The sequence below is a fragment of the chloroplast genome of Gossypium raimondii (genome assembly GCF_025698545.1).
Source record: "Gossypium raimondii chloroplast, complete genome".
Lineage (NCBI taxonomy): Eukaryota > Viridiplantae > Streptophyta > Magnoliopsida > Malvales > Malvaceae > Gossypium > Gossypium raimondii.
Genome location: NC_016668.1, coordinates 45,001 through 55,000, shown reverse-complemented (window position 1 = coordinate 55,000; position 10,000 = coordinate 45,001). Strand labels below are relative to the sequence as shown.

At 32.3% G+C, this 10,000-nt stretch overlaps 5 protein-coding genes and 5 non-coding genes; 7 read left to right on the top strand and 3 right to left on the bottom strand. All coding sequences in view use genetic code 11, as the record gives it.

The window, feature by feature from the left end:
- The window catches only part of trnV-UAC, a 680-nt gene extending 191 nt beyond the window's left edge, over positions 1-489 (top strand). Inside the window, exon 2 of one tRNA in view lies at positions 453-489.
- Positions 490-1,373: 884 nt separating this feature from the next.
- On the top strand, positions 1,374-1,736 carry ndhC (NADH dehydrogenase subunit 3). Its single transcript has one exon. It carries the CDS (start codon positions 1,374-1,376, stop codon positions 1,734-1,736), a length of 363 nt encoding a protein of 120 aa, YP_005087698.1.
- A 60-nt stretch (positions 1,737-1,796) lies between these two features.
- On the top strand, positions 1,797-2,474 carry ndhK (NADH dehydrogenase subunit K). The gene has a single exon. The coding sequence runs from the start codon at positions 1,797-1,799 to the stop codon at positions 2,472-2,474; it is 678 nt and encodes a 225-aa protein (YP_005087697.1).
- A 126-nt stretch (positions 2,475-2,600) lies between these two features.
- On the top strand, positions 2,601-3,077 carry ndhJ (NADH dehydrogenase subunit J). Its single transcript has one exon. The coding sequence runs from the start codon at positions 2,601-2,603 to the stop codon at positions 3,075-3,077; it is 477 nt and encodes a 158-aa protein (YP_005087696.1).
- A 722-nt stretch (positions 3,078-3,799) lies between these two features.
- On the bottom strand, positions 3,800-3,872 carry trnF-GAA. The gene has a single exon. It is a non-coding gene; the product is annotated as a tRNA-Phe (tRNA).
- A 405-nt stretch (positions 3,873-4,277) lies between these two features.
- Positions 4,278-4,943, bottom strand: trnL-UAA. One transcript has 2 exons: positions 4,907-4,943; positions 4,278-4,327 (listed from the first exon to the last, which is right to left on the bottom strand). It is a non-coding gene; the product is annotated as a tRNA-Leu (tRNA).
- A 1,356-nt stretch (positions 4,944-6,299) lies between these two features.
- On the top strand, positions 6,300-6,372 carry trnT-UGU. Its single transcript has one exon. It is a non-coding gene; the product is annotated as a tRNA-Thr (tRNA).
- A 529-nt stretch (positions 6,373-6,901) lies between these two features.
- On the top strand, positions 6,902-7,507 carry rps4 (ribosomal protein S4). Its single transcript has one exon. The coding sequence runs from the start codon at positions 6,902-6,904 to the stop codon at positions 7,505-7,507; it is 606 nt and encodes a 201-aa protein (YP_005087695.1).
- Positions 7,508-7,792: 285 nt separating this feature from the next.
- On the bottom strand, positions 7,793-7,879 carry trnS-GGA. The gene has a single exon. It is a non-coding gene; the product is annotated as a tRNA-Ser (tRNA).
- A 289-nt stretch (positions 7,880-8,168) lies between these two features.
- Positions 8,169-10,000, top strand: part of ycf3 (photosystem I assembly protein Ycf3) — a 2,056-nt gene continuing 224 nt past the window's right edge. The window contains exons 1-2 of one mRNA in view: positions 8,169-8,294; positions 9,056-9,283. Coding sequence (YP_005087694.1) covers positions 8,169-8,294; positions 9,056-9,283 — 354 coding nt within the window.

Below are 10,000 nucleotides of genomic sequence, written 5' to 3'. Positions count from 1 at the left end.
GATCCGAATCGAACCCATCATTGATTTGAGATATTGATAGGGTGAATACCCGGTCTATTCAATGCTAGGCATAATGAGTATAAGGACCTCAAAAATGCTCTTTTCGTCCTATGAATCTTAAGGTGTATGAAGTTTCATGTTTGATTTTTTAATCAGGATGGTAGAGACTCCATTTAACTTAGATTGATCTAGGCCAGAAGCAGACCTACGTCAAGATAACCCTTCCCCTCTTTGAAACACTTTGGAAGTGCTCCTGTATCAGTAATGAATCAGAGCACAATGAATCAGAGCACACGGAACCGTCTTCTTTTTTTCTGTTAGAAAAAAATATATACGGTAGACTAACTGATATTTCTATCAGTTAATGAAAGAGCCCAATGCAAAAAAAAAATGCATGTTGGGTCTTTGAAATAGGCCGAATCATTTTGATAATAATCAGTTCGATCTGTTTTACCGAGAAGGTCTACGGTTCGAGTCCGTATAGCCCTATATTTTCGAATTTTATATTTTATTAATTTTAAATATTCATTAATTTTTTAAATTAAGAAAAATGAAATGAAAATAATATTCTTAAAACTAAAGCAAACTAAAACAATAAAGAATATCCAAATACAACTAAAAATAAAAAAGTTGTATAGTTTTTTTCCTAATTATTGTATTCTTTGTTGATTGGAAATGGTCGCTTCCAGTTGCTTGGTTCAAATCATTCCCATAAGCTCGCTCACAGGGAGATCACTCAGAGTATAACCCTGAAAACAAAAGCGCATTTCAACGGATCCAATCGCTCTTTTTTTATTCTTGGATAAGAATAAAATAAACAAAACCCCATTTTCTTAATTAATCCTCGCGGGTAGATTGATTTTAGATTGATTCTATATAAATAGATATAAAATAAAAAATTTCTATTTATTCGAAATCTATAATTTCGAATTTCTATTTAGAATAAATAGAATTTCGAATAAAAAGTTTTTTGATTTCTAAAATTCTAATAAATATTAGATATTAGTTAGATATTAGAATTCCTTTTATTTAGAAAAATCCGAAATGAAGTGAAAACGAAAAAGTATTACTTGTTTTGGATTTGTATAGTATTATACTATATATAGTATAAATATATATTTATACTAGTACTATACAAATTAGTACTATATCGAAATGAAATCGAAATAAGTGGAATGTAAATAAAATAGGATTAATTCCAATCAATAAATCTTAAAACGCAACATGGAAACACAGCAAACAAACGAAACTAGACGATTCGATCAAACTGAATTGTTGTTTTGACTAAACAAACAGTTGCGGATGACTTGACAATGAATTCCAGGTCGAAGCGACTAATCCGATCTATTTTTCACATTCATAGGAGTTCGTCTATGTTTCTGCTTTACGAATATGATATTTTCTGGGCATTTCTAATAATATCAAGTGCTATTCCTATTTTGGCATTTCTAATTTCTGGAGTTTTAGCCCCGATTAGAAAGGGTCCAGAAAAACTTTCTAGTTATGAATCGGGTATAGAACCAATGGGCGATGCTTGGTTACAATTTCGAATCCGTTATTATATGTTTGCTCTAGTTTTTGTTGTTTTTGATGTTGAAACGGTTTTTCTTTATCCATGGGCAATGAGTTTCGATGTATTGGGGGTACCCGTATTCATAGAAGCTTTCATTTTCGTGCTTATCCTAATTGTTGGTTCAGTTTATGCATGGCGAAAAGGAGCATTGGAATGGTCTTAGTTCCTGAATATTCAGATAATAAAAAGAAAGAAAAAAGTCAAAATAATAATACCATTGAGTATGAATTCCATCGAATTTCCCTTACTTGATCGAACAACCCAAAATTCAGTTATTTCAACTACATTAAATGATCTTTCAAATTGGTCAAGACTCTCCAGTTTATGGCCGCTTCTTTATGGTACCAGTTGTTGCTTTATTGAATTTGCTTCATTAATAGGCTCACGCTTCGACTTTGATCGTTATGGGCTGGTACCAAGATCGAGTCCTAGACAGGCAGACCTAATTTTAACAGCTGGAACAGTAACAATGAAAATGGCGCCCTCTTTAGTGAGATTATATGAACAAATGCCCGAACCTAAATATGTTATTGCTATGGGCGCGTGTACAATTACAGGAGGGATGTTCAGTACTGATTCTTATAGTACTGTTCGGGGGGTCGATAAGCTAATTCCCGTGGATGTCTATTTGCCGGGCTGTCCCCCTAAACCCGAGGCAGTTATAGATGCTATAACAAAACTTCGTAAGAAAATATCTCGCGAAATCTATGAAGATCGAATTAGATCTCAACAGGGGGATCGGTGTTTTACTACCAATCACAAGTTTTGTCTTGTACGTAGTACTCGTACTGGAAATTATAATCAAGGATTGCTCTATCAACCACCATCTACTTCAGAGATTCCTCCTGAAACATTTTTCAACTACAAGGGTTCACTATCTTCCCACGAATTAGTGAATTAGGTAGGATTTTTTTTTACAGAAACAGACAACGAATTAATCTTCATAAATTCGATTTCATCATAAATGCGAAATATTTATCTTAGAAAAATGACAAATAAAAAAGAAAAGTGCGGGAGAGATAAAAAGATGCAGGGTCGTTTGTCTGTTTGGCTAGTCAAACACGGGCTAGTTCATAGATCTTTGGGCTTCGATTACCAAGGAATAGAGACTTTACAAATAAAGCCTGAGGATTGGCATTCCATTGCTGTTATTTTATATGTATATGGTTACAATTATCTACGTTCCCAATGTGCCTATGATGTAGCACCAGGCGGACTGTTAGCCAGTGTGTATCATCTTACGAGAATAGAGTATGGTGTAGATCAACCGGAAGAGGTATGTATAAAAGTATTTGCTCCAAGGAGTAACCCTAGAATTCCGTCTGTTTTCTGGGTTTGGAAAAGTTCGGATTTTCAAGAACGAGAATCTTATGACATGTTGGGAATCTCTTATGAAAATCATCCACGGCTGAAACGTATCTTAATGCCCGAAAGTTGGATAGGGTGGCCTTTACGTAAGGATTACATTGCCCCCAATTTTTATGAAATACAAGACGCTCATTGAATGATAAGAAACTAATTACAACTTCGAATATTCAAGGAATTTGTACATTTTCTTCTAGCTCAAACAGAGGAATTGAGGTTTCATTCGTATTCTTATGGATAGGCTAATAAATAAAAAGAAATAAAAGACAATACATCATTGAGATTCTCGATTTTTGAAGAGACTTTTTTATTTATTTTATTTCGGACGAGCCGAGACAATAGGATGAACAACAAGGGTTCTGTACCGTGAACTTTGTATCGCGCACATCACTTAGATGAACTCTAGAGAGTCGCATAGAAGGGAATGAAGAAATGGAATATGAAAGAGAATACAAAGAAATAAATGAAAGGGGATCGGCTTCTATTTGTACTGTAGCTGAGATGAGTCTTGGTTATTTCTATCCTTGAACTCCTCTAGACCCGTCTTTTTGTTGGGCCTTTCAACCAACTATTTTAATCTTTTAATTAAATATGTATGAAGTATTACCATTCTTTTTGAATGTGAGAAGCCGCAGTGTGAACAAATAAAAAAGAAGAGGAAAGATAAGCAAATTTTGTCTTTTACTACATTATAATAGACACATTAGAATAGACTCTTTGCTCATTTTAAAAAGAGAAAAAAATACAAAATGAAATAAATAAAGAGAGGGTTTACTCTCAGATACCTAGCTAGATAAGTATGTATTATGTCGATCCATATCAATTAATTTGTAGAGTAGATACTCATACAAATTAATCATATGCCAGGAACCAGATTTGAACTGGTGACACGAGGATTTTCAGTCCTCTGCTCTACCAACTGAGCTATCCCGACCATTACCGACGCATTATCCTCATAATACTAGATGACTTGGGTCTATGTCAATTAAAAATGAAAACAAAAAAAAACGAAAAAGTATTAAATTAAAGGTCTCGAACAGGAATTTCTTGGATCTTCAAAAGGAAGACTTTGTAAATTTCCATATGAGTAATCATATGTATTATGAATCATTCAAATCAAATAGGTATTCCTTGCTCAAGAGATTTCTACGTATATCATATATATCACAATATATCACACTCTATCACAAGACTTGTGATAAGAGAACAAAATTCTGCTATGCTAGGATACGCTTGTAAAACGGCAAAGAATAGGATGAATGAGAAACATAAGGAACTTTGAACCACTAACAAAAAGGGTAGGATAAAATAAATAGACAGCAAACGGGCTTTTTGGGGTTGGGGATAGAGGGACTTGAACCCTCACGATTTTTAAAGTCGACGGATTTTCCTCTTACTATAAATTTCATTGTTGTCGGTATTGATATTGACATGTAGAACGGGACTCTATCTTTATTCTCGTCTGATTAATCAGTTTTTCAAAAGATTTATCAGACTATGGAGTGAATGATTTGATTAATGACTATTCTATTCGATTCTTTCTTCAACTTGGAATCGATTCACAACAATTCTTTTTATTTTTCATATTTTCATATAAATATAAATTGATTTTGCATATAATAGAAATAAAAAAAATACGGGTTCGGTTCGTCTTTTTTGAGATAGTTTTTCATTAGTATACCTATAAAAAAATAGGTATATCTTGCATCCTTTCTAGAGTTTCGATATTCGATATAAGGATTCCTTTACCAACAGTCAACCCCATTTGTTAGAATAGCTTCCATTGAGTCTCTGCACCTATCCTTTCCTTTTTTTATTATTCTCGCTTGCTGAACCTTTGTTCATGTTTATTTTCGTAAAATAATAAAATAATAGGATTTGGCTCAGGATTGCCCATTTTTCATTCCAGGGTTTCTCTGAATTTGAAAGTTATCACTTAGTAGGTTTCCATACCAAGGCTCAATCCAATTAAGTCCGTAGCGTCTACCAATTTCGCCATATCCCCTTTTGTGTCTTGAGATTAGGATCTCATTAGGATGCCCCTCCTTTCCCCTTTCTCCCTCCTTTCCCCCCCTTTCCCCCTTCTTTCATTTGTTTATTTTCTTTCGTTTATTTATTTGCTTTCTTTTTATGCGAAACCGTTGAATTTAGTAGATATAGATACAGATTCTTATATCGAAGGGTCTTTACCTATTTTCTTGTTTGTTTATCGTCTTTCGTCTCTATCGGAGACCCATATTAATTTTTATTTGGTCCAATCGGAAAATATTTTATCATTTCTGTATTCGCAATTCAATATAGATGGGTATTCCATAACATATATATGTCCCTCTTACTCTCAGTTTTCTCAGGCAATTTGGTGGAATACTCGAAGGGTCGATTCTTTTTTTCGTCTTAGCTTCGGTCTTTATGAATGAAAACAAAAGAAAGGAGTCTCTCATTATGATCTGGATTTCATTTCTATGGGTTGCATCTTTTTTTCTTTAATTTCATTTTGATTCTTATCCTTTCCTTTTATTAGACCATCCTATATAACCATAATAAGAATAAGATAACTAAAAAAATCAAAATGAAAATTGAATTTATTCATTATTAAAATTAAAAATGAAATAAATTATTTTTTTTATAGTATAATAGCTAGAACTAATTATTTATATTTAATAACTAGAACTAATTATTCCATTCATTTCTATTTCGAATTCGAAGATAATTCAAATTTTTGAGTCTAAAAAGAGTTTCATTCTAATTATCTAGACTTATAACGTATCATTTCATTTCTAGAATCATAAAATATATAAATGCATAAAAAGATTTTGACTCTAATTATCTCTATTTAGAACTCGAAACTAAATAGAAATAAATTTAATCTATATTAAATCTATTAAATCGATCGATTAAATGAAATCTATATAAAAAATTTTCTATATAATTTAGATGTAAAATATACTAAAATATAAAATAAACTAGAAAATCAAAATGGAGTCAGTAATATTAGTAATATTATATTACTATATTAATATAAAAGAAATATAACTAAGATATAAAAAAAGATATTAAATATATAGATAAATAATAAATATATATATATAAAATTAAAATCGAATTATTATATTCTTAATTATTAGATTCTATCAACATTAGCTTGAATATTAGATTGAATCTACCATTATTATATTAAATATGTTATATTTATATATTTATATTAAGTATGGCATTAAAAATTAGAAAAAATTCTATCAAAATTCGAGTCTATAATTCATATTAATAATTCATATTAATTATGAATAACTAATAGATAGTTAATAGATAAGATCCTAATAGTTTGCTGAATCCCTATGAATACCAAATTTCTATTATTTGAGCCCGCTTAGCTCAGAGGTTAGAGCATCGCATTTGTAATGCGATGGTCATCGGTTCGATTCCGATAGCCGGCTTTCCCTATTTGTTTGCTTTTTGCCTTTTTTACATAATTTAGAATGTTTTTTTTGAAATCAAAGAACAAACAGTGAAAAAGCTTTTTCCCCTTTTCTTTCCAAAGGTCAACAATCTGTTTATTATCTCGTCGAAACTTCCAATTAGGGATCAATTTGAGGAGTTAGATCTTTGCAGAATAAATCAAGAAAAAAAAGGAAACTCTAAGGAAACTCTTTTGGTTTAATTTATTTATATATTTAATATTCTATTCAATTTATTTATATATTATATCTATTTTATTCTATATATATTCTAACTATTTTAGTTATTTTTATATTTATATATTATTTTTATATATTATTATATATATTTTTATTTCTATTTTTTGTATACATTATATACAATACAAAAAAGTAAAGTATGGATATTGATCCAATTCATCTCATTAATATTTGTAATCCAATCCTTCAGTCGATTTCGCTTCATTTAGTTCAGTTTTAATTTCGGTTTATGAAATTTCAATAAAATTCAAATTAATAAGGAGTCCTTATGTCACGTTACCGAGGGCCTCGTTTCAAAAAAATACGCCGTCTGGGGGCTTTACCGGGACTAACTAGTAAAAGGCCTAGAGCCGGAAGCGATCTTAGAAACCAATCGCGCCCCGGTAAAAAATCTCAATACCGTATTCGTTTAGAAGAAAAACAAAAATTGCGTTTTCATTATGGCCTTACAGAACGACAATTACTTAAATACGTTCGTATTGCCAGAAAAGCCAAAGGGTCAACAGGTCAGGTTTTACTACAATTACTTGAAATGCGGTTGGATAACATCCTTTTTCGATTGGGTATGGCTTCGACTATTCCTCAAGCCCGTCAATTAGTTAACCATAGACATATTTTAGTTAATGGGCGTACAGTAGATATACCAAGTTATCGCTGCAAACCCCGAGATATTATTTCAGCGAGGGATGAACAAAAATCTAGAACTCTGATTCAAAATTATCTTGATTCATCCACCAATGAGGAATTACCAAAACATTTGACCTTTCACACATTACAATATAAAGGATTAGTCAATCAAATAATAGATAGGAAATGGGTTGGTTTGAAAATAAATGAATTGCTTGTCGTAGAATATTATTCTCGTCAGACTTAAACCTAACTAAAATAACAAAACAAGGGTTCTGCCCCCTTTTCACCTGAGTTAAGGTTAAGTAAAGGAAGACAGGGGAATGGGTTTGATTCGGAGATTTTTCTCCTATTCATGTATGATAGATACGTAAGGAGATTTTCATCCCCTGTATGCTATTTTACGTATTCCATATTAAAAAGGAATTGGGAATAGAGAATCTATACTAAAGAAGGGTCTAATTCTTTAGTATATGTTCTTATTTGATTTGATACATTGTAGTCAGTTACATCGGCGAATTAGGTGAAGGTGCGGAAAGAGAGGGATTCGAACCCTCGGTAAACAAGAGTCTACATAGCAGTTCCAATGCTACGCCTTGAACCACTCGGCCATCTCTCCTACATAATTATTATGGCCGATACCCCGAGCGAATAGCGAGTTATTCATATTAGATTGTTCGATAGGTACGAACAATATCAATTCTAACTAGGAAACTTGCTATAAAAATAGAAAACTTTTCATCACTTTTTTTATCACTTTTTCTTTAGCCTCCGGGCTCGAAAAATGAAAAAAAAATGGAATGGGTCTACTTTTATGTTATTTCGTACTGTACACTTCCTTTGTTTGTGAGATCATTTTATTTTCTCACGAGGGGTAATGAAAAGAGTTATAGAATGGATTGCTACCTATGCCTAGATCGCAGATAAATGGAAATTTTATTGATAAGACCTTTTCAATTGTAGCCAATATCTTATTACGAATAATTCCGACAACTTCAGGAGAAAAAGAGGCATTTACTTATTACAGAGATGGTGCGATTTGATTATTATTATATATATATTTTCCTTTATTTATTATTTACTTTTTTATTTACTTTACCACTCTCAGTCTTAGGAAAAAGACACATTATTCAGAATAGAAAAAAGGCTATTGAAAACAAAAAAGAAATCTACGCTTGTTGAAGGTGAAGTTTATAAATAAAGCAATTCCTTCTGTCGTGTATCCCCGATTAATGCAACCTCAGATGCTTCAATTGTTGATTCGAGTATTGAGCGAAAGGTTACACCTATGGGTCTGTATTGTGGGTCAACCCTACTACACGAGTACCAATAGGCGGCATAGAGGAAGAAGCACTACGCCTAGGAATCAACAACACGAAAACTTTGTTATTAATGATTCCCTTTCTTTATCGGGATCGGAACTAAGAGAAATGGTTGGGACAACAAACATCCATCTTGTTCGTACTTTGGATACCCATATAACCATCGAAGATTGTTGAAGTGACTAATTCCTGGAAATTAAGGAGCGTTGAGAACAAAGAAATTGTTGGAGTTTACTTTTTTATCTAGTACGAACACGCTTGATGGTAAGAAAAGATCTTTTGCAAGAGGGTTGGCTAGAGATTTCTTGTAAAAACATTAGCCCCGCTCAGTTCATAATGACAATATTTCGACCTTTTTTTTAATTCCATGGATTATTCTCATTATGCACATAAAGGAGGAGCCGTATGAGGTGAAAATCTCATGTACGGTTTTGGAACGGAGAATTCTTTGAATCGAATGACGACCGTAACGGATGTCGGCTCAATCCGAAGGAAATTATGCGGAGGCCTTACAGAATTATTATGAAGCTATGCGACTAGAAATTGATCCCTATGATCGAAGTTATATACTATATAACATAGGCCTTATCCACACAAGTAATGGAGAGCATACAAAAGCTTTAGAATATTATTTTCGAGCACTAGAACGAAACCCGTTCTTACCACAAGCTTTTAATAATATGGCTGTGATCTGTCATTACGTGCGACTATCTCCACTATAGAAATAAAAAAAGGAAAGAAAGAGCAAATACGCTAGTAAATAAATACGCTAGTAAATAAACACGCTAGTAAATAAAATACTAGAAAAAAAATAGGCTTTCTACATATTGCATCGTCCAAAAAACGATTTTTATCAGCTGTAACAAAAAAAGAAACTTCATAGAAGTCGAAATATGAAGAAATATATATGCCTAGATACTTTATTCTATGGATAAAGATCTAATTGATAGAGGAAGCGCCGTAAAGATCAATTAGCGAGGTTTTGAGCCGATACAATAAATAAGAACTGCTTATTTATGTCATGATATGAGATAAAAATTAGGAATCGACTTATGTAATAGAGCCGATCCCCTAAGTTATTGAGCAGCGGTGTAGCATCAGATCCCAAAGACAGTAAGTCTTTTTTATGAGGAAGAAGTCTTTTTCAAGGATTCTATATAAATTTCTATATGATATGAAACCGAGATAGTTACCTTTCAGAAAAATCTAACGGACGACAGCCCCGAAATGCCTATGCTTTATTTTTCTGAAGGTGGGAGAAAAGATAAAACTTATTATTAATTTAATCCAAATTAGAGTTTGAAACTCATGTAATTAACCCCTTTTGGTTAACCCGAGACAAATCGATAGATCTATGAGAAATCTCATTCAATTGGATATATGGTAGGGTAAAAAAATGGGACACCAAAAGAATTGAC